Genomic DNA, 26,864 nt, shown 5'->3' with positions numbered 1-26,864 from the left:
CAGGACTGTACGACTATTTCTCAACTTAAATTTCGCGCTCTTCAGAGATGCCACATCAATTTGAATAATGTAATTATTTATTACCATAAAATAATTTTTTTTTACTATTAAACAATTCTTTATACAACAATATTGATGTGCTAGTTTTTAAAAAATCGTTACATTTATAATAAAATAAAAGCTGAGGAGTACCCCTATTAAATACGGTTAAGCACAAAAGCTCGTCGGCTGTGTGACCAGCTGGCTGGGTATTTCCGTGGCGCCCGACGAATGGTCACACCGCCGGCCAGCTGATCGCCCGCGTGCAGATTTCTTGGACTTTATTTTCCTTATTTGGCTGTTGTTGTATTGGGCCGCCGGTACCGCTTAGCTTTCTGTCTCCCTCTCTTTCTGTCTTTCTCTCTCGCTCCCACCAACGGCACCGCCATGGGCAAAAACACCAAGCGCAACAAAAAGACAAAACAGCAGCAGCAGCAGCCGCCGTCACAACAAAACGGAGTAACTGCATCCGCATCCGGCACAGCCAGCGAAGATTTGAAGGACCAGCAGGCGGCCAGTTCCCTGCCCAGTTTGAACGCCAAAAAGAGGAGCCAACTGAACAAGCTACTCGAGGAACTGCTTGAATTAGTGGAAAAGCAGCCGGCGAATCCCAACGAGGAATGGAAGCAGTACGAGCAGCTGCAGCAGCTGCTGAAACAAATCATGATTGTGGAAGAGCCACTCAGCCAGGCTGTATGTCCCCAGATCACCGATTCCCCCGACGATCAGTCCCGTCTGGCCAAAGTGGAGGCGTTCAGTGCGTGGGCCAAAGATGGCGGCGTCCACAGCGAGGGTCTGGAGATAGCCATCTTTCCGGGCTACCAGCTGGGTCTGCGGGCCAACCGGCCGCTGGCCAAGGAAGAACTGGTGCTGAGCGTGCCCCGCAAGCTCATCTTCTCCGAGGAAAACAACTCCGATTGCCGTCTATTTGGCAAAATGCCGCAGGCCACCCACTTGAACCTGGCCTACGATCTGCTCATCGAGAAGATCCGCGGCGAGTTCAGCGAATGGCGGCCGTACATTGATGTTCTGCCCGCCAAATACAGCACCGTGCTCTACTTCACCACCAAGCAGATGGAGCGACTCCGCGGCACCGCCGCCTGCTCCCTGGCGCTGCGTCAGTGCCGCGTGATCGCCAAGCAGTACGCCTTCCTCTACAGGTACGCCCACACCCTGACCGAGCCGAGCGCCGGGAACAGGAGCCATCCGGGCGAGAGAGGCCTCTTCTTCACGCAGCGCGGACTCTGCTACAAGCTCTACAGGTGAGTTTCGAGGATGGGATGGGAATAGCTTAAGATACCTAGTGGAATACCGAAGTAAGGGCATATGCTATAAATTGGTTTCCATAACCGAAAGAAATATGATTCTGCGCTGTAAATATGGCTTATGGCCAAGTTTCTTCAGGTGGCCTAGAAATAGATTTTACACCTTTCCGGAATTCCATTTTTAAATCCGGTCCCGTGTGTTGTTCTTTCCTTAAGTGTGTTTTTTTGGTTTAGATTGCGGCTTGTTTCTGCTGCAGAGAGGAGGACTCCGAATCTGCCATTGGCCATAAATTACGTGTACCCTTACAGCTGGTGCTGTTTGTTTTCAGGCGAGAGTGGATGCATATGGCCAGATTGCCCGACCATTGTTGACCTTCCCGTCTGGCATTGGGATCGCCGAGCATTGTGATTTGCCGCAGATCTATTTGCGGATCCGCTTCCACTTGGGACGGGCGGGTCATGGTGCACTGGGATGGGTCTGCTTCTGGTTCGGGTTCTGGTTCTCCACTCGCTTCTGTATTTATAGTGCCGCGATGTCGACACCAATCTTTGATTGTGGTTAAAAAGCGCAACGAGTGCTTTCGAAATGCTTGAAATCTTTGCCACAATTTGTTCTACATTTTATTTCTCAAAAAAATCAAATTGAAACTTATTTACATACATATATTTGAGCGTGCTTAAATATATAATTATATTTATATATATAAATATATATATATATATATTTGTATATACTGTCGCCAGATGTTCTACTGCCTAGTGAGAGGGGCGGGGGTGGTAACAGAAATCAAATCAAAAACAAAGTGCCTGCACTACGAACAAATACAGGTGTTTCTTCTATTTTTCCTTATTGATTCTTGCAGTACGTTGTTAGCGTTTAAACTATTAGTGTTGTTGTTGTGCTAAAGACCACACCCACTTAGCGCCCATTTATGTCTTGCCTCGATTTACTTTCAATTTAATTTTGGTTTTGGTTTTGCTTTTGTGCCAGAAAGAAGTTTGCTTCGGTTAAATCGTATCGAACACAGTTTTCCTCGTAATTTTCTTTTATTTCTTTTTTTCTCGTAATTTCCTCGTTAATATTTATTGTCCTCATAAATGGTTTTATTTCGCTCTCTCGAATTTCAATATTCATTCGATTTGGGCTTTTTTTTTGGGAAAGTGGAAAAGTGCCTGAACACAACTGTACTTTATTTGGCTAGATCCTGTTCTGCTCACCGTATTTAGGTTAGTTTTCGTTTTCGTCTTCATCTTGTGCTTAAGAAACCCATTTGAATGCCGTGTCCTATGGTTTAGTTGATAGAGTCGCTTTAGTTGATGGATCATACTCGTACACTAGGTCTAGATAGTTGGAAACGGTAGTTTGCCGGGCTTAGAGACTAGCAACAGTGCGCGCCATAAACGTAGGGCGGATTGAGTTAGGTTTTGCGGCCTACAACTAAAACAAATCAAGCAGAAAATAAATAAAGTAAAAATAGCTCATACAAAAAATGGAGTATACAGTTCAGTTTCCAATCTGGTATGCAAATCACGTAGACAAATGTCGAAAATATTAAAATATTTGAAAATGAACGCAATTTTTTCAAATCGTTTTCAACCTTTCCTTACAAAGCGCCTTATGGCCATGCCACGCACTGTCTAAATGTGTTTTCTAGGTTGGTTTTTGTTAGTTTTACTTTCTCTCACAGAATGTTCCTCTAATCGAGTTCAAAAAAATTCCACCTCCTACCTGCTTAAACTAATTAATCGACTAACTTTTGCTCCTTCGCGTTAAGTGTGTGTGTGTATGTATGTGTGGGTGTGTGTTAAGTGTACATTTATATAAAACTTGGCCTAAACAACGGTCTATTGTTACTAGAGGAGCCTACTGCCTAATGCCTAATTGTCGAAGGATTTGCGCAGCGTGTCGAATAGATATTCCTGCACCTCCGGCGAACTGGGATCCATGGTGTTCAGCTTCTGCTGGGCGCTTCTCAGCGAGATGGCCAGGCCACGCCCACTCATCGCCTCCGGCGGAGCAGCAGGTGGCTGCGCCCCCGTTGTAATGGTGCTGTTCGTGGTGCTATTCGTGGTCAGCGACGTGGCGGTGCTCAGCGTGGCGGATCCATCGCGGGCAAAGAGCAGCGAACTCTGGCGCTGCAGCTGATGGACGGGCGTGCAGCAGGCCACCGACGTGGAGATGCTGGTTATGCCCGTCTTCGAGCCCGAACCCGATCCACTCCCTGATCCTGAAACGCAACCGGAACCGGAGCCGGATCCAATGACCAGCTCCTCCATGTGCTGGCGCATCGAGGGACGACGCGATGGCTGCACCATCTGCGGCAGCTTGCTCTTCATCGCATTGTAGGTGCGCAGGTAGCTGCTCTTCCTCCGGCGCTGCTGTTTCCATCGGCACACGACGAAGATGACCAGGAAGGTGGCCAGGGCGGTGACCACTATCGCCGTGCTGGCCACAATCGCGGACTTGATGCCGGATGGCATGCTGGCGTACAAGCTGCTCAAATGCTGCTGCGATACGGCGGATGTGGCCGCCGCTGCAGCCGGACTGCGATGGAATCCCGGTCCGGATAGCTCCAGATCCAGCAGATCGTGCGCCCGCGCCACCTCGTTCTCGATCTCATCGATCACATCGTTGTTCGGCGGCAGGCGGCTGTTGTCCGGCAGCGAGGAGAAGTTGCCGCCATACGGACTCACGCCCAGATCGATGTCAATGCTAGTGGGTTCCGCGTCTGCGTTGGAGTCCGCCTCCTGGGAACCACCGTCGAGCAGCAGCCGGGGCGGGGGCAGAAAGTAGGGATTCCTCTCCTCGGTGGCCGTGGCCAAGGAGGCGAGTGCCAGGGTCTTCCACGACGGGAAGAAGCCCAGCGACTTCTCGCCCCGCGAATTGATCGAAATGGTGCCCGTGCCCGCTCCAATGGTCGCCGACGAGGAGGCTGTCTGTGCGTAGGCGGGACCTGAAAGGAAAGCATTTGAGCGACAGGAAGCTGAACGAGATTAAGGCAGTGCTCTGGCACACGCGGCGAGAAGCGGAGCAAGTTAATCAGTTCGCTCGTAGGCTGGGTTTGAAAGGGTAAAGCGGTAGAATCACAGGGCAGCTGGCAGGCGGGGATCTTACGGGCTATTTAAATCCATTTAACCAACAATTATTTATGCAATACAATATAATTATATTTTTAAAATTGAACTTACGGAAACTGATTGATTATATTTGACTGCATTGAGGGGTGTAAGCCAACTACTGGCAATATTCGAGGGGTTTTAAGATTCTATTAGCTGCTGTTTCTCTATGTGGAAGCCCGCGAAGGAGCAAAAGACCTCATCCCGACCTCTCACCCCTCCTGCCACTGCCCCCTTTCCCGTCCCCGCCCCCTCTTCCCGCCCCGCCCCTGGCCTCCGCCATTCGCTGACGCTGCTGGCGCAACCTGGAAGCCGTAATACCTCGACTGCCCATCGGCTTGACCTCGTCATTCGGCTCGATGTCGATGATGGAGGTGAAGTAGCTGGAGCCCTGCGAGTCCGTCTTGATCTCATCGGGCTTCACGCTCTTCAGATCCATTAGATTGAAGTGCGGAAAGTTCTCGAAGGCCGTCACAATGTCCATGTTGTCCTGCAGCAGGACCTTCTGGCCGGGATAAAGGCGGGAGTGCTCGTCGCCGCCGTTCACAATGGTGGCCAGATGCAGTTGGCTGGAGCCGCGCTTCCGGTGCTCGATCAGCTCCTCCAGGGTCATGTTGCGCTGCTCCAGTACCTTAAACAGTCGGTTGCCCGACCGCCGATCCTCGATGAGCTCCAGCAGATCGGTGCGATCGTCCACATCGTCTATGACATTCAATTGCGCTGGCTTGGCCGCCGATAAAGAGGGTGGTGGTGCATAGGACGGTGGTGCTGGTGGTTCATAGGAGGGAGAGGGAGGTGGTGGTGGAGGTGGTGCTGCTGCTGCTGCAGGAGTGGGTGGCCTTGCTGGTGGTGCAGGTGCAAGTGCTGGTGGTGCTGGCACGCGAGTGTGGTGCGTGTGACTCTCCACTTCGTCGAAGAAGTTCTCCAGCTCGTCCTCGCCGTAAGTTAGTTCTTCGCTGTTCCTATTGGAGGGTGTGGCGGATGTGGTGGAACTGGGTGCAGCCTCAGCCAGATCCACCTCCTCACTGCTCTCTCCGTTGGCGCCGCCTATAAAGTTGTCCTTCAATCGCTTCTGGTTCTCCTTGATGCTCGAGTTGCGCAGACGATAGCGGGGATTTCCGGGTGCCACGGAGGGAGCTGCTGGTGGTTCTGGTGTCTCGGTGGGCGCAAAGCCTTCTGCAGACTCTGCCTCACTGGAATCGGGTTCCACTACCTCCTGGTTCTCCTGGTTCTCCTGATTCTCCTGGTTCTCCTGGCTCTCTTGATTCTCCTGGTTCTCCTGACTCTGCTCCTGATCCTGCTCATCTTGCCGTTCCCTTTCCTCCGAGTTCTCCCTCTCCTCGTCCCGACTGTCCTCCACGTTGTTCACCACCCCGGTGGTGCTGGTGGAGTAAGCGCTAGTGCTAGTCTCCATTTCCTGAGTGGTGGTCACTGCCGTGGCTGCTGCTGTGGTGCTGCTGCTGCTGGCGATCGTCTTGAAGAGTCCCGGTGGCTTTAGGGTGGACCGCAGATGCTGCCGCTTCTTGTAGAGTGGCAGCCGGGTGGTGGTGCTCGGCGTGCTTGCACTTGCAGTGGTGCTGGTGGCCATGGTGGTGCTACTGTGGCCATTGATGCCACCCAAGATGCGTCTTGTGGTGCTGCTCTCCCGCGAAGAGCTGCCAAAGAGCTTTAGGCGCTGCAGGGCGCTGGGGAACTTGGCCTTGTTTTTGGCTACCACGGACTCATCCTCATCGTTGCCAGTGCTGCTAGTGGTGGTATACGCAGCCGGCAGTCGCCTCACACCCTGTTTATTCTGTTGGTTCGACGACTTTTTCGGCTGATCCGCTCGGGAGCCGGCAGAGGAATACGTGGGTGGGGCTGGTGGGGCAACGGCTGTGGTTTGCAGCGCCAACAGCGCATTCTGTTTACCCTTGAGCAGATCATCCAACGACAGATTCTTCTGCTGCAGGATTTCACTGAGACTCAGGCCACCGGAGTTCTTCAGGATGTTCTTCAAATCCACGGCTGTCTTGCTGGGTGCCACAGCGCCACCATCGACCATGGGCTCCTTTTTGGCCTGGCCATAGGGGCGACGATAGGCCTTGCTGGGATTACTGCCCTGCGGACTGGCATCCGTGGGCTCCACCCGCTTGCGCTGCTTCTCCCGTTCGCGATCCCTTTCGAGCGCAGCCATGGGCTCCCTCACCAGCGGTTGGTTCCTCCTGCGCAGCGCATCTGCATCGTCCTCCACATGACCGCGCCAGTACGCAGATGTCGGCTCTGGGCCAGAGTCCTCGTCCGTGGCGCCCATCGTGGCCAGCGGCAGTTGGGGGCGTCGCTTCCGCTTGCGAGTGGCCAACTGAGCGGTACGTCGACGACTGGAGGAGGCACCAATTCCAATTCCACTCCCACTTCCACTTCCATCGCTTGAGCCCTTTGCATCCTCCACAATCAGGGAAACGCCTGTCTGCAGCAGCTGTAAGTGAAGGGAATTTATTTATCAAACAATTTTTCTTCGAAATGTTTGTGAAAGTATAAGTATTAAGTATATGCTATCTGCAAGTGCCCGAGTCAGTTCTCTAAGTGCACAGCAACACATGCCCAAGTTATCCCACAAAAATGGCGGTGTGATGGATGAGCCCGTGTCGTCTGATTGATGGAACGTATAAATATTGGGACCGCTCTTCATTGACTTCCCACCATAATCAGTTTCCCGAGCAGGCTCGTGAAAAGCTACGCTCATTTCGGATTATTGACATTTAATCAAATGTCTGTTGTTTATGGGGGAAAGCCATCTGCTGCGCTCCACTGCCAGCTCCATTAGCAAATAAGATACATTTCGCAAAAGGAAGTTATCTAAATAAAGGCCATAGCTTGATGTTATACTATAGCTAATTCCTAATACCTTTTGAAGTCCCAAAGTTTATGTGTGCCACTTAACAAATTCGATTACCCAAATTGTATTCAGTAAATTTGTCGACGAGACATTGTGGCATGTAATTGAATATCATATAGTTGGATTCAAAAACCTTTGCCCATAATTGTGCGAGCGCCTTGAGCAACAGAAGCCTCCCGCCCCTGGGAGATGGGCCAGAAGGGGGCGTGTCTCTGCTGGCCATCTGCCTATGTAATTAATTTTCAATTTTCCACTGGCCAGAGGAGCGGAAGGAAGGCCGTATAAAGATGCATAGCGGATACTGGATTGATTATGAATGCCTGCATACGAGTATGTGTGCGTATGCTGAGCCATGAATAATATATGTATGTATTTGTGTGCTTGGTATGTTTGCCTTTGATTAACTGCCGGCAAAGTCGATGGACATGCTTGTCATTTAATCAGCCTAATGTATTATGGCAGCCCCTCCCATGCGGTTTCACCTCTTCGACCCCCTCGATTGGCCAGACAGATGCCGAAATAATTGACCCAAATGCCAGGAGGCAAACTATTTATGGAAAACTTGTGCGGAAACAACTCATTACAATGCCCAATGCCCCAATGCCAAAGAAAATACAAGAAATCCTGCTGGCAAAGACATGCAAAAAATGCACAAATAGTGGAGAACAGGGCGCAATTCGTTGCATAAGACCCGGAAAATCGAATCGAATCGAATCGATGGTATGGCCATGGCATCCTGACTGCAGCCTGCAGCCCCCGACCATTACACGCATTTCTCCCACGTCATTTGCTGTGACATCTCTTTCGAGTCAGCTTTCTTTGCCTGCTATTTTTTGCCATCCTTGCTGCTCCGTTTTCAATTTGCTCTAAGTTCCTGGCATTGCCCGTGAAAGAGGAACTGCCGAAAAGGAGTATGCATGCATAATGAAGACTGGGGAAAAAGTGGCTGGGAAATGAGGAGACCTCACGTCGCCAATCGGTTGGCATCGCCAGAGTCTCAACTTGTCCGGCGAGCCAATGCGGAAAAACCCTTTTCCAGAAACATAAATCAACATTTTTTTGTGGCTGCCAGCAGATGGAGGGATTATGCAGGAAATTAGGTATTGGAATCCAGGGAATTAAGAGATGAGTTTCACACGAATCCCAATTACTGGTTAAGAATTTGCATCCTGTCTGCGGCACACATTCAGCATTTAACATTTACGATTGGAAAGCGGCATTCAAAGGCTTGTTTTTGACACATATTATTTTGAGACGCAATGGCAGGCCAAAGTTCGCAGGGCAACAGAGACGCAGAAAGCCACAAAAGACGTCGACAATTCGAGTAACTTGAAGATGTCACTGAAAATGCTCGCCGAGTTTATTAAATCCGCATGGCAGGATGCCTGACTGGATGGCTGACTCACTACCCCTTTGCAAATGACAGGTGAGAAGCGCACCTGACATCCTTCATCCTTGGTTGTTACCTCCAGACTACTCTGTCGATGAGCGGAGAAAAAAACGATGCCGTTTTTGTGAGTCGATTTCCATCGATAAATGTCAGGATGCGTTAACAAAACGCAACGTTTCCCTACAAAGCATATACTTACGACTCTATCGAACAAGTCAGTCATAACTAGCTCGCAACATAAATTATACTTGCCCCGTCGTTAGTTGGACGCAAATAAGTGTTTCGTTCCCACTCCAAGTCGTAATCCTCTTTCCGATACAACATAGCAAACTGTTCAATTGCCTTTCCTGAAAATGTATGTATGTATGTATGTCGCCAAAAGAGGAATAGCTTGCTATGTTAAATAAAATAACTTAATGGCGCATTCAAGTTCAGTTATCCGCTTAACTGCAGTGCGGAAGTGGGAAAGTGGCAAGGCAGCAGACTCTTGAATGCTGATTAACTTTTTCCCAGGTACAGTCGCCACAAAGGGCGCACTCGCTGGGACCTTTCCAACACTGGCCGCACTGCCAGCACTGCCACCTGATAACTTATTACTTTTAATAAAAATACTCGGCCGCTTCTGTGAAAACTGGATGACTGGCTGGCTGGCTGGCTGGCAAGACATAACAGCCAATACAAAGGCTTCGGGAAAAAGTTTACAACTTCTCCGCTTCTTCTGCTCACTGCCGCCCAGAAATAAATATGGCCAAGAGCGGGGGAAAAAAAGGTGGAAAACTTACTGCAATGGCTTTTCTAGCTCTTGTCCATGGTGATTTCTAACAAAGTGAGTGGCGACTCCCACCCCAAAACCACTTCAAACAAGTTGCTGCTTTTCATAATTAAATTGAAAAATTTATGCACAATTAAATGAAAAACTTTTCTTTGTGGCCGAGCCAGCAGAAACCGCAGCAAAGCGCAAAAAAACGAAGCTAAAAATAGCCGAAAAACGGGGAAAAAGCAGTGCTTGAAACCAAGTCTGCTCTTTAGTTTGATGGATAAACAAATTACAGAACCTTTATTATAATATTTAAGCGCATATTCCGGGTTTTTCATAACATCTGGAATTGTATCTTGCAGATGGGCCGTTTCCACGGTGATGACGCGTCAGAATTTGGTGCCCAGCGAAAGGCAAGAAACGCCGGACAGTCCGAAATTCATCTCGGCCCTGATTCCCTACTGGGATATGGCGAACCATAGGCCGGGCAAGATCACCTCCTTCTATGCCGCCGTGTCCAGGCAACTGGAGTGCACCGCCCAGGAAGCCGTCGCTTCCGGAGAGCAGTTTTTCATCTACTACGGCGATCGGTCGAATACCGATCTCCTAGTGCACAATGGGTAAGCCCTCGATCAGCTGACAAGATATTATGTTTATTTTCCATATTCACTTATAGTTTCGTGGACGTAAACAACCTCAAGGACTATGTGAATATTCGCGTGGGCCTGAGTCCCACGGACGCCCTGGCTGCGAAGAGGGCCAGCATTCTGGAGAAGCTGAACATCCGGCACACCGCAGAGCTGCGCGTGCTGCCCGCGCCGGACTTCGTCTCCAAGGAGCTGCTGGCCTTCGTCCGGGTGTTCAAGATGAGTGCCGAGCAGCTGGACCACTGGTGCAGCGACTTGGAGCGGGCCGGCGACCTGCTGCACATCGACTGCGCCCTGGAGACGGATCACGAGACGCGAACCTGGCAGTTCCTGGAGGACAGGTTGAAGCTGCTGCTGGCCGTCTTCGATAAGGAAATGCGGGAGGCCGACGAGGTGAAGGAACTGTCCGAGCTGGAGCTCAAGGATGGCGCCAGGTCGGGGCAGGAGATCGAGCTCATGCTGCTCCTGTATCGCCGCTTGGAGCGCAGCATTCTCGCCGGAGCTCTGCAGTACGCCCAGGAGCATCGCAAGGTCTAGGAATTTCGGCAAAGCAACCACAACCACAACCACAAATTCGAGTGGCCATCGAAAGCGACATCAATAACTCAGTCTAGCATTAGCAAGTAGCTATCTACTGTTTTTTTTTTTTGTACCATTACTTAACTTATTTGAACTGAAAGTTTTAGTCGACTGTTTTTGAAGTTACCAAACTAATTTGTAATTCTACAACGATCGATATTCTGCACAACAGAATATTGTGCTCGATTTTAAACTCGTGTTCGTCTCGTGTTGTCCGCGCATTCTAGTTTATAGCGTTTTATTGTTTTATGTTTGTTTATTTTATTAATTATACACCTAACAGTGTTAGTATTTTGGAATTAAAAATGAAGTCAAACAGCACAGTGCGCACTTTTATAATATTTTCAGGGATTTTCTTATGATTAAATATATGTAAGTAAAGTCGAAAAAAGCATTTCAAGTTGCGGTTGCATCTCTTCCGGGCCACCGAAGGTTGGGTAAAATTCCACTTCAATTCATTTAATTGCCCATAACTAATTGACTGCCAGACGTCCATCTGTGACAGCCTCAAAAACCAATCAATTTGCAAAACGAGTCCCCCGCGCACCTCCCAACCTCCCAACCATCACGCCCCATCCACACCGGCTACCCTGGACATGTACATGTGTGCTGGATACGGGATGCTGTATCCTGGATACTGAATGCTGGATGCCTTCTGGCGTTGTCTGTAGGAGCAAAGTATTTGATTGCGCCCAGTGTGCCAACGTATGTCTTTTCGGGGGTCAGAGGTCAGTGGTCAGTGGCCAGTGCTCAGTGGTCAGCGGCCAGTTTCAGAACGCGCGGGGCTACGGAAATTAAATTGTACATTTAAATTTGACAACGTCAAAATGATTAAACGAAATTCCTTTTCATCTTCCCATGAATACAACTGTGCAAACTATTTCGATGGTCCAAAAAACTGAATTTTAAAAGTAAAGAAGTTATTTTATCTGTAAAGAAGTCCAGTATTTAATGCACAATTTCTTGTATAAAATTCTTGTACAAAAAACGGAAAGTCTCGCTGATAAAGATTTATTTCGGAACTTGAGTTCCAACCGATTGCCATTCCAATCTGAATCATGCTTTAAATATTTGCCTGATACTCATTATAATCGCCTGGCACCAAAATTTCATTATAAATGCCCATTTTGTAAGGCGAATCCCATGATTTTTCGAACAGCCGAACAGAAATTCCAAAACCTGCTACTGCTACTTATGATCGCCTGGTACCAAAAATCCAAAATTTCGCCATAAGAACGCGCATTTTGTAAGCACGTTTCATACATTTTCAGTGTAGTATGCGGTGAGAAATTCGCAGATTAATTTCGAACTGATCACGCAGTCATCCCAGAATAGAATTGAGCCGTGTTTTGGGGATTGGGGATTGGGAATTGACGTGCTCACCGAAACTCGGCGAACGACAACAATGCACTGCAAATTGCAATTCCTAGTGGTGTTAATTATGGACCCAATGAGGATGAAGCTCCGATTCCGGCTGCCGATGGCGATGGCGATGATTACGTGAATGGAGGCAGTGACGTTGTTGTGCCACAGGCACATATTCGATGTGGAAATTGGTGGGGGGAGGGGAAACTATGGGCTTTGGGCCAAATTGCACTGGCAAACACTTTGAAAGATGTCATTAAAATGGCTCGACTACCCACAAAAGCCTCGATATTCTTCCGTAACGCGCCCACTCCGCCGCCCACTTACCATTGACATTTGATTTGACACTCGAATAGCTGTTTTCCGTACTCACATTTTGCGACACGCCCCCACGCCCACCACACCACACCACAGCACAGCACCACCGCCCTTTTGCGCCACCCAAATTTCCCACAGTGTTGGCACTCAATTTTCACGCTCGCTGGCAAAGTGATTGCCGAGGGGGGGTGAGGGGGGGAGCAAACGATGTTTGGCCAGTTGATTGAAATATTTGAAATATTTGAAATATTCGAATGAGACGACACCGGAAACTGGGTCGCATCGATGCCATTTATCGTTATCGATTCGCGCCGCTTTTCTGAGCCATTTACCTCTGTCTCTCTCCCTCTCTCTCTTTTTGTTTTCCGTGCGATGCACTTGCTAATTGCTTTGCAACAATTTGGTTTTGTCAGCCAAGCAATTAGCAAATGACAAATGCCACATGCCCCAGCCTCCAAAATCCAAATTCCAAAATCCCAATTATGGCCCCCACTTTCGGTCGCCTGCGATTCAAACTTAAGCTGCTTAAAACGTATGCGCAACATGGGTCATAAAAATAATGACCGTCCAACCGACCGACCGAAAAAAGCGAACCGAATTGTTTACCTTGCCTCTGCCACACACATAAAATACAGGATAACTTCCAAAAAAGAAAAAAAAACGGGGTATTTTAGAACTATTTGCAGCCCTTGCAAATAAAGCTTTACTAATTTTATATGACATCGATACGAACAATCGATAAAAACGCTCAGCTAACAAGAATATTTCGTTAATCTAATCTAATGGCATTTTTTATTTAAATTTCGTTTTAGCGAGAACACCCTGTTGCTGCATAAACAAATGCCAGAGTGTGGCTTTGTCTGCCATGTGTCCGCTTTATTTGCCCGGAAACGGTTGTGGGAAATGCTTTTCTTTTTGTTGTTGCCTTTGTTGCATTTTGTAGCCATTTTTTGTTGGCCCATAGTCCTGAAATAAATCTACGCATGTTGTCACACACACACACACACACCAGACGATTGTGCAGACACAGACACGCACACAGACACAGACAGGGGAAAACAAGGATACGCGCCACACGGACACGTGGTTAGAGCTATGTTTGTTTTAATCCATGCTTTGTTTCAAGCCCCCATTACCCCCCACCCCACCACCCCCACCCCCCACACTTTGTGCGTATGTGTGGGTGTTTAAATGCCCCCTTGTGTGAGTGTGTGTGTGTGTGCATGACGCTTAAGCACTTAACCACATTTCCATAGATTTTAAGGCGATTTCATTTTCAACGCCCATTTGCATGGCGACCAATTGGCATCGCATCATTTTATCATTTCATCATTGTATTGTATATACAAGTTGTTGGTGCTGCTCAGTCTGTTGGTTGTTGCCCATTCAAACACGCATAAATACATGGTGGTGTTATTAAGTTGTGCTCTCTGTTGCCGCTTGTCAATTGATTGCGTTTTGTTTGCTCAACTTAAGCGTTCCGCAATTGGCTTAGTTAGCATTTTGGCATTTGCGTAAGTCACAACGCCAACCGGAAATGCCAGCTACTGTGAGTTGATTTCATTCTAATGACTTGCGTTTCTTACTTACTCCATATTTACTTTATTAATATCACATCACTCCTCGTATTCAAAGGTAGTATTCATACCTAAATATATTACTTATAGTTCTATATTCTTTTTGCACAACTCCATGCTGTGCTCTTGAAATGGCATGCTTCGCAGTGTTCGAAAGGACCCTACGCCTTCTCGTTGGAAAAGGGGGCGTGGCTGTAGCGCCCTGCAATATGATTAACTGTCGGCAATGGAGCGAAAATTGTTCCGCAGCTGCTGCTTCGTCTGAGTTGTTGCATGTGTTGCATATGCTGCTGTTCCAGTTGTTGCATACTATTGCCCTGCGGGGGAGGCTAAGGCATGTAGTGGGCGTGGCCATAAAAACAGATGGTAATCTGCGTAAGTGGAAGTGCAAGCAGGTGCTGCACGCGGAAATCAGAACGAGGAAATGGAAAATCTTAAATAGTTGCCCAGATATTTGCGCAAGTGTTTCTGCAATTTCGCTAAATAATTTCCGGCCTAAAAAATCATAAATTCTTAAAAATATTCTCTGTCCCTTAAAAGCAATTTAAGTATTTGGTAGCTAGCAGAGCTTTAACTTAACTTTCCTAAGAGTGGCTTATAGTATTAGCAACAGTGTTGCAATTCAGAGCTATTCACTTGCCTCATGCATATTCTCGGCGTGGAGAGAGTGGGATCCTGGTGGCCTGTCAGTCGCTCCTAACAAGGTTAAGTTGAATGGAAACTAATTTGCATGGCGCGTGACTGTACCCCAGAGCCGCCGCCAGAGTTGCCAGCGTTGTCAGAGTTGCCAGCGTCGTGTTTGTTTGCAATTAACTCGGCCATTGTTGTCAACATTGTTGCAATTGTTGCAATGGTTGCAATGCCCACGCAGCGAGCGCTACTTATTTTATTTGCTAATTGCAACACTCAGGACGACAAGACGAAAGTGCTTGACAAGTTTAAGTTTGTTGCAACAGACAACGGCAGCCATTCACAAATATATACATATAGTATATATATATATATACCTGTTACTATTTATATACACACAGATGTACATGGGGCAAAATGGAAGGCCGAGCTGCCAGCAGAACGGCAAACAAATTAAAAGTGACGCATTTTGCCCACTTCCACTTCACTCAAGTGCTTTCTTCGTCGTATTTTCTCCGCTGCCCAGTAATTCTGCGACTAATCAAGACGGATTCCTTTGCTGCACCTGAATTTCCCAGCAGCAGTGGCAAAATTCACATCAGCTAATCGCCATCATTGAGGGGGAATACCAAATACAAGAAAGATATTTAAATGTTTATTTTACTTAACAATAGCTATTGTGTAAAGTGCAACTCTCAATGTGTCTTTTAAAAATATATTCAAAATCTCTAATATATACATGTTGCTTGGCAGGAAACCAGTTAATACATTTTGTTTAGAGCTCGGCCAGAAACTTAAGAACAATCCCAACTTTGTAGTCGTAAAGGGTAGTTCGTTTGCCACACTTCCCAGCGCACTTGCCTCACTTACTCACTTACTTTGTGCCTCTCAGCGCTTTTTACACTTTGCACTTGCTGCAATGCATACTACCATTGCAGTGGCATCCACATCGGCGTGGCATCATTGGGGATCCAGCTGCATAAGCTGAAAACAAGAGGTCGCCGCCGTGGGCGTGGCATTAACCCAAAAAGCCAGCAAAGCTGACGACGTTTGTTTTCCCACGACCCACGACTCACGACCCTCGAGTTGAGTTGAGTTGAGTTGTGAAAATTGCGAGGCAAGAAAAAGCAGGGAAAAGCGAGGAAAAGCCGCGCGGCTTAAGTGCAGCCAAGAAAGGCGAAGGAAAACTCATTGCTGTGCTTATTATTTTTGTATTTTCGCCGGGAAGTCGAAAAAATGAAGTTTACTGCTCGGGAATATTGTAAGCATTGGCTTACAGATCAAACTTGGGCTTTCGCAGATCGCCAGACAATGTGAACTACTGGCATTCGAGTGTTTAATATGCAATATAAATATCTTATTTAATTACGAATTTATTGCAATTGCCCAGCAGCTAGTGTGTCAGAGTTCAAGCCAAAGTCGAGACTGATTTATTGCCATCAACTTGGAGTTTTCCAATCCGCTCCGCAGGCCAATTATGCTTGCCAGCAGCCTGTCAAAACTTTCATATTTATCAACACTCTGCGACGTCACTCAGTCGATTTAGTTTGCCATCGTTGTTAACCAGGACTGCCAGGACTATCAGGACTGCCAGGACTACCAGCACTGCGAGGACTTTAAAGGAGCAAAGCATATCCTGCGGCTTGGCATTACGCATTCATGCGCCGTTCGACATATCGATAACAGGCATTTAAGTGCAGGACTTAACGTCATGCATAATAAACTTTTGGCATGGGCGGCGAAAGAATGCGTATACGCATAGGCCACATACTACTATATACACACATACATATGTATATTGTATTTGCCCTCATTTGGGCCTCAATTAATAATGTCTTAAAGGCCAGATGGCCGTGTGCATAAACACGTCCATAAATTGTTCAGCGCAATTACGTTGCTGGGCTTTTCTGGGCGGCCCCCGAGGAGAATTGTGTTTCATTTGCTGTTAAATCTATAATGGGCACATTACGCAATCAAGCGGCAAAGCGGCAAAGCGGCTACATCCTTTGGGATCCTTACGGATCCACTGTAACCACTGCAGCCAAGGAGGCAGAAAATTGACAGATCTATGGCCCAGCCTTTGGGGAACTTGGCTGGCAACTCAACCTCATCTGTCCGCCCTCACAGTGCCACTGAGGCTGATAAATGAACGAGATTGCCACACGCTTTTTACGCCATGCGACAGGGTCATAAATATGAAATTTTCATTAATTGAATGCCATTACGGAGTTAGCTTTTCGCTGGCGCATGAATCACGCACGAGATTCACTCACTAAGCTCACTTGATTTGAGAGCGCATCAAAGCGTTTGAAAGTTCCGTTTGTGGATTTAATTAGCCCGTAATTATGTGACTAATTGATTAGTTGCTCACTCGACAAATTGTGTGCTTGGTAAATATGCATACATATATTATTCCATTTCCTGCTCACGCTTTCAACTCTGTCGCAATGGATGACCGACAATTGGCCATTGCAAATGATCGCAAATAATCGCAAATAATCGCAAATAATCGTAAATAATCGTAAATAATCGTAAATAATCGCAAATAATCGTAAATAATCGTAAATAATCGTAAATAATTGTAAATTATTGTAAATAATCGCGAGTAATCGCGAATAACTGTTGCAGCAAAATGGCGTCAACTGTCATTTCCGCTTGTCAAAGCAGAAAAACCAATATGGCGCCACTCTCGCTCGCTGCGATGGCAAAAAGGACCTTTGATTAACTGCTGCCAGCCGAAACCCAGCATGCAAAAAGCCACCACAGCCACAGCTACACACACAGATACACTTGCACTTACACGCACTTGCACCCACACTCACATGTGTGTTTGCGGCATTTTAATTCGCTTGCCGCACATTAAATCAATTAATTTATGCGCATAACTTGATAGATTCTATTAACTACGATTAAATGCTTAAACAAAATGCATAATTGATTAATTGCATTTGCCGCCAACGAATGAAATATCTTTCAGTTTTCCCAATATTTCCGCACTGCGACAATTTATGGTCACTATTAAAATGAGCGAGTGTCGATGAGCACTTGCGATGCATTGAAATTGATACGCTGATACGGGCTCACTGTGTCCCAGTGTCTCCAGGGAATCCTTTTTTTCCCCTAACACCCCCTCCCCCCTCGTTTTTTTTTCACCACACAAAAGTTGCGGAGCTTAAAGTTTCCTCGGAAATTAAAATAAATGAAACGTTGGCCTACTTTTCGGCGCTTCGCATTTGAATTGCATATGAGTGTGAGTGTGACTGTGAGTGTGACTGTGAATGTGACTGTGAATGTGACTGTAAATGTGGCGGGGAGGTCAAGCTACATAATTCATATTCATAAGCAGGTCCAAGGATCTCTACTTTTCGTTCGGCGGTGACATAATTTAAAGGCTTTTCAGGGAAAGGAAAGTCCTTTTCCCAATTTCTTTAAGGTCTAAGAGCACTTTCAATGAAATGTAAAGCTCTTTGCTTCTTGTATACAACTTTGCTGAAGTATAAATTCACATTAGGCACGGCGATTGTCAAGTGGCACAGAAAAAAGTGTTTGGCACGTACATAAATTATAATTTAGAACTGCATTTTCGCCTGTCTGAATTTTGAGAGTCGCATTTGCCTGACCCCAGGTAAATGTCACATTATAAATATTTAATATTTCAATTATGCAGCCGCAAATGATAAATTTCAAATATATTCCGCCCCCGTTTCCGTTTCCGCTGCAGCAACCCCAACATCCGCTCACACACACACACAAACACACGCACACGCACACTAAGGGCGAGGGAGGTGCGTACAATGTGGGTCACACGAATATGTCTCAAGCTGCTCGAGCTGTTGACGTTCTCAGCTGGCCCTGAATAATTTAAGCTCAATGGGGCAACATAAAAACTCCAAATTGACCGCACTTAAAACGGGCGGCACACTAACACTACTGCCACTCAAAAACGCGCACACACACACACACCTACGTACTGGGGTATATAAAATACAATTTAAATATTTAATTGCGTGCACAATTTAAAATCGTGTTAAAGCAAGAGGCGAAGTAAAAGCCATAAAAAACGTGCCATAGAGCAAATTGTTACCACAACCATGTTATTATGCTGCCCTACAATGTGCGGGGTATATGCGACTGCTTGAGCATTATAGCATATTATAATCAGTGACTAAAGTAAGCACAAATCAATGTTATAAGCAAGTGCCACACTGCGTATGCGTAATAGTGATTAGGTTCATATTGCTAATATATTGAGCTTAAAAGTTTAATACTTGCTTGAGATACATATGCACTTACTGCTGATAAATTTGTAAATTAAATATTAAATTAAAAAAAAAAATAATCAACTGAATATAATGAGAATACGTTGTAATTAAAGAAGTAAATATATAAACTATCTAATAGTCAATATGTAATTGAAATAAATTGCAAGTTTTAGGCGCAATTACTCTTCCAGTCAACCACACAACGTACGAGTATTAATCTCACTTTCGAGCTGCCCTTACTTTTTGTTTCCCCTTTTTTTTCTCTGTGTGTTTTCTGTGTTTTGCTTTGTGAGCTGCTGCATGGCCTGCGGGCAAAAAAGAAATTGCATAACAACTGGGGCCGAGTTAATGAGCATTTTTAATGCAAATCATTTGCCCGCGGGCCACACACTTTACGCGTATGCGGGGTGACCAGGGGGGGGGGGGGGGGTGGATGAGAGGGGTAGGGGGTGTTAATTGTCTCCTTTGGGGCGACACAACATAGAACCAGGGAACATGCAGCCAAGCCAAGCAAAGCCAAGCCACGCACACAAAACACAAAACACATAATCAAATGATTGCCAGCTGTTGCTGTTAAAGCGTTCTCACGACAGAAAAAAAATGGAAATGAAAATAAAATATGAAATATGAAAGCCCATGAGCTGCGCTGCTTTGCGTTCCCCTTTTGCCAGCGCATATTCATTTAAATTTCAATTTATACTTGACTCGCGTTATGGGGCTAAGTGTTGGCAGGAGTCGCCGCCACTCCACATCCTTTCCACTTTCAGGACTTGCCACCACACTCGGCAGCCGGGCGAATGTCTGTAATAAGATATGATAATGCCGCTGCATCTCTTGCCAGTTAATGTTGTGTGCATTTCAGTTGGTTAAGCTAAGTACCGCTCACTATGCATCCCCAACTCTGCCGCATGTAGATACTACATACTATATATGTATGTGCATAGTATGCTGCCAAGTGAAATGAGATAACTGCACTCGTTACTGGAGCAGGAGAACACGTTTGCTGGCATTTAAACACAGCAGTTGTACGTAGAACCAATTAGGGAGTCCATAAGATACTTACGGCTATCAAGTGCAGAAAAAGCTACCTATTAAAATGGGATAATCGCTGGCAAACAAATTTCAATTGGTTTCGAAAACAGCACAAGCCCTTCGAATGCCAGCTGAAGTTGAGCATCAAGCAATCTGGGAAATTGTCAGCCAATCTCGGCCAACGAGCACTACAAGTATGAGTTGCACCAGTATAAAACCCTTTTCACGTTTTCATGGCCGGCAGGTACTCGATTATGATTCCCACAGCTCCCAGGCAATTATCGTTTGTCGTTCGTCGTTTATCGATAGCCATTTGCCATTTAACAGGATTACGATTTGAAACATTTGTAATGGACAATAAAAACTAATTTCGTTTGACTGGCACACACACATCCATAGAATGGGAATTGAACCACTTCTGATGACCAAACAATATGAAGTCAACAGAATTACCTATCTGTATCTATATATACATAACTATCATGTATATACATATGCCCATGTATGTGCTATGCATTTTTCACAGCACAAAGAAAAATCAGTTGGATTTCACCCAGTTTTTTGCGCAGTTTGCATGCCCAAGTCGAAATCCAATTAGTAGACAAAACAAAGTAAACAAATGCAAAAACAGGAACAAGGACAAGAACAAGGACAAGGAGCAGGACAAGGAGCAGGACAAGTAGACAAGGAGTGCAAACAGAAACGGATGGACACTTATGGGCCATGATAATAATATTAATTCTCCGGTTCGGGGCACCACAGTGCGTATGGGCAACGTTGCACGTGGGCTGGGCCACAGTGCGTATGAGCAACGCACACAGTGCGTATGAGCAATCCAAAGGAAGTGCTGGAAAACGGAGAGCAGGTGGAAAGTAGAAGCGACAGAGACAAATTTCAATTAAAGTGTTGCAATAACAACAGTTTTGTGGCAAAGGAAATTAAAGGACAAACACGTGTGCCCGACACATACCCATGTTGCCACCCCCCCACCCCTTTCCCATTCCGTCATGTGTGAGTGTATGAATGAGTGTGAGTGAGTGTGAGTGAGTGTGTGAGTGAGTGTGTGAGTGAGTGTGAGTGAGTGAGGGCAACAACAATTGACAGCAACACACATAAAAGCTTTTAAATCTTAATAAATCTTGCATACAATTTAAAAAACACCAAATAAAAACGAAAGCCAAAGGAAATAAAGCAACAGTCGAGCTGGAACTTTTCATGGGGGACTCCTTGTGTCTGCATCTGTAGCTGTATCTGTATCAGTGTATCTGTGTAGCTGTATCTGTATCTGTATCGGTGTAGCTGTATCGGTGTAGCTGTATCTGTATCTGTGTACCTGTATCTGCATCTGTGTGTGCCGCTGTGTGTGCGTTTCCGCTTTGCAGGCATTCTTTTTGGCAACTGCCATGGCAGCTGAAGTTGACACGACACCGTGAGGATGGAGATGGAGGTGGGGGATGGGGATGGGGATTGGGAATGGGGGATGAGGATCCTTGCGAAGCTCCTCCGTGCCGTGGCCCGAAAATAGCAGGCAGCTCAAAGACATCGCGGTTGCATTCTCGTTCTGTCACAGCTCGGATTGGGATTGTTTGCCGGCACACTGAGCGAAAAACCTCCATGCGCTAACTACAATTTCTACTCTAAGCTTAAGCCAGCCATCTGCATTGCAAATATACCAAGTGGAATACTAAATATATTAAGTAAATATATTGAAAACTACTTCCTCTGGCACACACACACATTTTCGCACAGTGCACGTGTATACAGGCCCCCGGTCATGTGTGTTTGCGTATCGCTCACCTTGGCAACATCTCGTAAATGTTGAACTGTATCTTGGGTATTTTCAGTCGTGACTTTTACCCCCCCTCCCCCCTTCCCCTTGCTCCCCCCCTCATCCATCCAGCGAATATTCTGCGCTTGGACTCATCACCGCGAACATAAATATTTGAAATTTTATGCAATATTTTAAGGTTGAAATCTCAATGAAGAATATTTGCGGGTAATCCCTCGTCATGGGTAAGCAACAACTCTTCTTATTTTTGGGGCGCTGGATTGGGGGGCATGGCTGGTGTGATTGTGTGCGTCTCAGTTGGTGTATAAATTTTCCGAACTAACTGCGTCACATTTTGCATAAGTGATGAGATCGATTTCCGTTGATGTGCGTGCTGGAGAAGAAGCAGAGCTGCACAAGGAAGTAAGCCCCATGAAAAAGGGGGGCTTCCCCATGGAAGCAGCCAAAAGCAGCCCCCAAAACTTTCGAAGAGAAGAATCTGAGGCTAACGAAAGTTGCCAGAGATTGTCAACAGTTATTGCTAGTTGGGGCACACAAAAAGCGGGGTATTGGGGGTTAATATAGGGGGGGTGGGGGAGGGGTAAGGGGTAAGGGCTCCCAGAAAAGCGGGGTCCTACAACATTGTCGTCGTGTGTGCAGCAGAAAATAAGCCAAAAGTGCCATAAAATGTTTGCACAGACTTTTCGGGAGTGGAGTTGGTTTTTCTTTCCTCCTTTCCCCTTTCCCCTTTCCTCCTTCCTCCCGTCCTCTTTCAGTTTTCCGACGCTTTTCCGCTTTTCCTCTGGCCCGTTTTCCGAACGCCCTGCTTATTTACGTTTTCCCCGTTTTTATACACGTCTTTTATTTGGTTCTTGGCGGGTCCAAAAACCAAACTAAACCGTAATTTTTCTTCATCTTTTCGTCGTCCTGTTGACTTTTCCCCGACATTGTTTTCCTTGCCCAAAGAGAGAGAGAGGGAGAGGGGGAGAATGCAATTCGAGTGTCTAAAGGGTGCCACAAATATTGGGTAAAAGCCACAAAAAGAAAACTCAATACGCTTCGCAGTGAACATATAACTTTGACAAGATTTGTGGCGCTGATTCGGAAAATAGTCAGTGAAATAGTCAGCCATTACAATGCGCATTCAAAATGAAGCTTTAAATTAAATTGGGAATATTATATTGAGAGCACGCACACCAAAAACATGACAGCAAAACTCATTAAAAATATAAACAACCTCAAATTGCGGGGAGAGTTGGGGGAAAACACAAAAAAACACGGAAAATCAACGTACAACATCAGAAGGTTAACTATTTAAATTGGATTTAAATCATAGCAATATAGACACAAATCGCAGCTTAAAACGAAATTAAATGTTAATTGAATGCGGAATGCGATGTTAATAACGAGCATTTTGCATTCACCTTAACTGCATTACAATGCCGAACATGAATGTTTTAATGTTTTTAATGCTTTAAAACATAACTTACTTCAGTGCAAAAGGAATGTTGGAAACTTGAGTAATTGGAAACCATATATCAGCGCTGATTTAAAGTCAACTAACTCAAAGCCTCAGTGCTGCTCCGCTGCGAAAATGCTTAAAGTGTTAAGTGTAATTGAAACCGACACGGCGATAATTCATCGCACGAGGGGGAGGGGGGTGGGGAAAGGGGCAAGGGGGCAAGTCCCTTTGGGGCAAACTGTTGCTCTTGTTTGTTCGGTTTATTGTTTAATTTCAAGTGCGACACTAACAGCAGCTTCCACTTGCCACGCATTCGCCATGCGCGTACAGCCGGACCCACTGAATCTTGTATGATTAGAGCACTAAACTGCAGCCACAGTGGGGTTAAGGGCGATGCAGGGGGGCTGCGGCGGGTTAAGGGTGGCTGGAGCAGCACACATGACACATAAAAAGCAGCATGGAACTGCCCTTAACGAGCGCATAAATCTTTAACTGCCCCACCCACCATTATCCACCCACAAACACAATCACACACAAACTCACACACACACAGACTCACTCTCACACACAGACTCACACAGAGACTCACAGAGACACAAGTGCATGTGCGCTGTTTGTTTGTCTTGTGCAGTTTACCGCTGTTGTTGGGCGGTGCGGTGGCCCAGTGTTTCGGTGGGCGGTGGGTGGTTTTAAGGTGGTTTTTAGTGGGTGGTGCCCCTGGAATTCCCCACTCAACTAGCTCAACTAGAACTTTGCTTTATTTGTATTCTAGTGCCAGCGAAACTAGGATTTGATGGAGCCAGCAGAGGGCTGCGCTTGAACAAGGCAGTTCAGGTAAATTATTTAAAATCATATTCTAAAATATATACCTTTTTAGCAAATACAAACGACATAAACTTTTGCACAAAGAAGCGCAACTAATCCGTAAGCACGACCAAGATGGTTTCACAGGCGTCTTAAAGGGAAAATCCAAAAGGGCGGAATAAATAAAATACGATTCCTTTTTGGAGTCGACTACTTGTCTTGTGCATTCAAAGTGAAATTATAAACCTATAAGTAAGATAGCTGAAAGTATTACGTTACATTAAAAGGAAATAATAAGTAATACTAAATACTAAGTAATACTAAGTACTAAATACTAAATAATACTAAGTACTAATTACCAAATAATACTAAATAATACTAAATACTTAATACTAAATAATACTAAATACTAAATAATACTAAATACTTAATACTAAATAGTACCAAAATATATGTGCCCTTCTCTGCGCTTCTCAAAAGTCCTACGTAAGCAAACAACTTTTTCGATGTTTCTTTTTAAATACCAATTGTGAGTGAGTGGTGCTGATATGTGATATGTGACAGCAGAGGATATCAATAATGTGACTTCGACCTACTGGAGGAAGTGGAAGTGCCTGAGCTACATATTTTCCAGGAGCTACAACCAGCTGTCAGCTGTGACGTGGCAAGAGCTTGAGGAAAGGGGTGAGTACCAAAAAATGGCACTCTTGCAGTTCTCTGGTGCACAGCTTATTTACTTTTTGCCGTAGCCCACTTTTTGGCACACCATTAATTTAATATGCAGCGCAGTAATGCATGGCACGCCTACCCACGCATACACACATGTGTGTGTGTGTAATTGCGAGTGTGGGAGTGTGTGAGTGTGGGCATGCAACTTTAAATGCTTATTTAATTGTGTTAAGTGTCATTTACACTCGTTTTTGCTCCCCTTCGGCAAAGTTTCGCTCCTTTGCTGCGCCATTTTAGCGGCAAAAACTTTCAGCTAACATTTTAATTTATGTTCTACTTGCCACGCCCCCCATTCGCACAAAAGAGGGGCGGACGCTGCCTCGGTGTTCAGTTCTCAGAAATTAGTTTTAGTGCCGAAAGTTGGGGAATGTCTTCATTACGCGAAGATAAACGCCGTCATTCATACGAACACATACACAGATATATCCCTGTGAATACACATACATATGGAATTGTGTGCCTGTGTGTGTGTGTGTGTGGTTGAGTGCTTGTATTGGTGCTTTTCTTTTTGCGATTTCCTTGGGTTTTCAGCTTTGGCTTTTAGCTGGCTCATATTTCCCTATGCCATCTTTTTTTTCTTGCTCATCTTGAATGCTGTTTCTGCACAGAAAGAAACAATTATCCAGAAACAATTAGTTTATATTCCGAAATGAAAGATATGTATGTATTGGAATACCAAATGTTATCCACTGAAATTACTTTATAAAGTATGTGTTATTAACTATTTCCTAAGATATTTCCTATCGAGCTTCGATTTTTTCTTCGGCATGCCAGTTGCATATTTATTTCTTTTTGCGGTTATAAAGCAGGCAAATTGCTCATCTTTAATGGGAATTTGTTGGCCATGTTGTGTTGCCATTGGCAGTGGAAAGTTGATAAGTGACTTATTGAAAAAGTTCCCATCGCCAGCAAGTCAGCCAAGTTCACTTCATGGCATAACTTCATAACTTCTACGTTTTTTAGCCAGTTTCTAATATTGATTTCCTTCGCTTCTCAATGGCTGTGTCGTTTATCTCGTTAGCCTTTCACACCCAGCTAATGAACTGCCACAGGAAGCATATAGATTTCCAAAGTAACTGCCTAGTTTTCATATTTATCGCATTTCAAACAATGGAAACTTTTCGTATTTAAATCCCCTTCTCTTGCCACCAACTTTTGTTTGCATTTTCACCATTTTCGCCTTTTTGCGATTATCTTGGCAAATGTTTCTGCAGATTTGCTGCGAAGTGAAAATAACAAATAACAAACAGCATTAGGCCAGAACTCTTGGCACATAAATTAAAGGGGCTAGGTAATAAATAGGGGCTCATTATACACACACACCCACACACCCACATACACACACATACATACATAGGCAAACTTAAACAAACCGGAAGTGACAGCGGCAGAGAGATGGCCATAAAATGAACTTCCGCTGGCGGAACTTTTTCGCCGCCACGCCCCCTTGCGGCCACGCCCACTGGCCAATCGCTTATTTGCCTATGCAAATTGTTGTGCATAAAGCACACACAAACACACTCGCACACACACACACACACATAGACAAAGCTGCCTAATTCACAAACGCTAATTACAAATCCAGCCTTGTTTTCTACTTTTCTCTTTCGCACTTGCACGTTTCTTTTGTCGGTTTTGCATTAATTAGCTATTAAAATGCATAAATTACTAATGCAATTAATTAGAAATGCAGCAATAATATATTTTAAACTTGCTATTCAATGCTCACTTTACTGGAACTTTCAAACGTAACCCAGGAAACTGAGTTGAGCAGGGAAGGGATTTCATACTCAAGTTAATCGAGGGTATTATTTACTTTAGAAGTTAGTAAAAAGCTTAACTTATTATACCAATTAGGAGCTACTTGTAACGCCACTTTTTCTGCATTTGTTCGACTTTCTGAAAAAATATTTATGCATGTTTATTGTTTATTATATATTTATTATAAACTTAACATTCTTGAAGACATTTTCGACGACACTTTATGAGCACACATTGTGTGCGGAGCAAACTTCAATTTGTACTTCTTAGTTCGCCCAACAATTTGTTGACTGGGTTAAGCCGAAACAATTGTTGACATATGCTGATGACTGTGTCCATGTGTGGTCTTTGCACCTGTGTGTGTGTGCGCTCTATGTGTGTGTGTGTTGGTTGAGGCAAACACCGACTAATGTACACATCACCTGTCAGTGTGTGTGCGCACACAACACACAACAATCCATAGATGCTAGCACACACACACAAACAA

At 45.5% G+C, this 26,864-nt stretch overlaps 2 protein-coding genes across 2 annotated transcripts; one reads left to right on the top strand and one right to left on the bottom strand.

Annotated features, from left to right (window-relative positions):
- The first annotated feature begins 262 nt into the window (after nucleotides 1-262).
- Nucleotides 263-10,990, top strand: LOC122624559 (actin-histidine N-methyltransferase). Its single transcript, XM_043804197.1, has 3 exons — nucleotides 263-1,301; nucleotides 9,806-10,063; nucleotides 10,120-10,990. Exons 1-3 carry the CDS (start codon nucleotides 427-429, stop codon nucleotides 10,625-10,627), a joined length of 1,641 nt encoding a protein of 546 aa, XP_043660132.1. The 5' UTR covers nucleotides 263-426; the 3' UTR covers nucleotides 10,628-10,990.
- LOC122624558 (actin cytoskeleton-regulatory complex protein PAN1) lies at nucleotides 4,621-6,880 on the bottom strand. Its single transcript, XM_043804196.1, has one exon. The coding sequence runs from the start codon at nucleotides 6,709-6,711 to the stop codon at nucleotides 4,621-4,623; it is 2,091 nt and encodes a 696-aa protein (XP_043660131.1). The 5' UTR covers nucleotides 6,712-6,880.
- Nucleotides 10,991-26,864: the final 15,874 nt, after the last annotated feature.

The sequence above is a fragment of the Drosophila teissieri genome, chromosome X (genome assembly GCF_016746235.2).
Source record: "Drosophila teissieri strain GT53w chromosome X, Prin_Dtei_1.1, whole genome shotgun sequence".
Classification (NCBI taxonomy): Eukaryota; Metazoa; Arthropoda; class Insecta; order Diptera; family Drosophilidae; genus Drosophila; species Drosophila teissieri.
The sequence above is the reverse complement of the archived record's forward strand: the minus strand, read 5'-3'. Positions and strand labels throughout refer to the sequence as shown.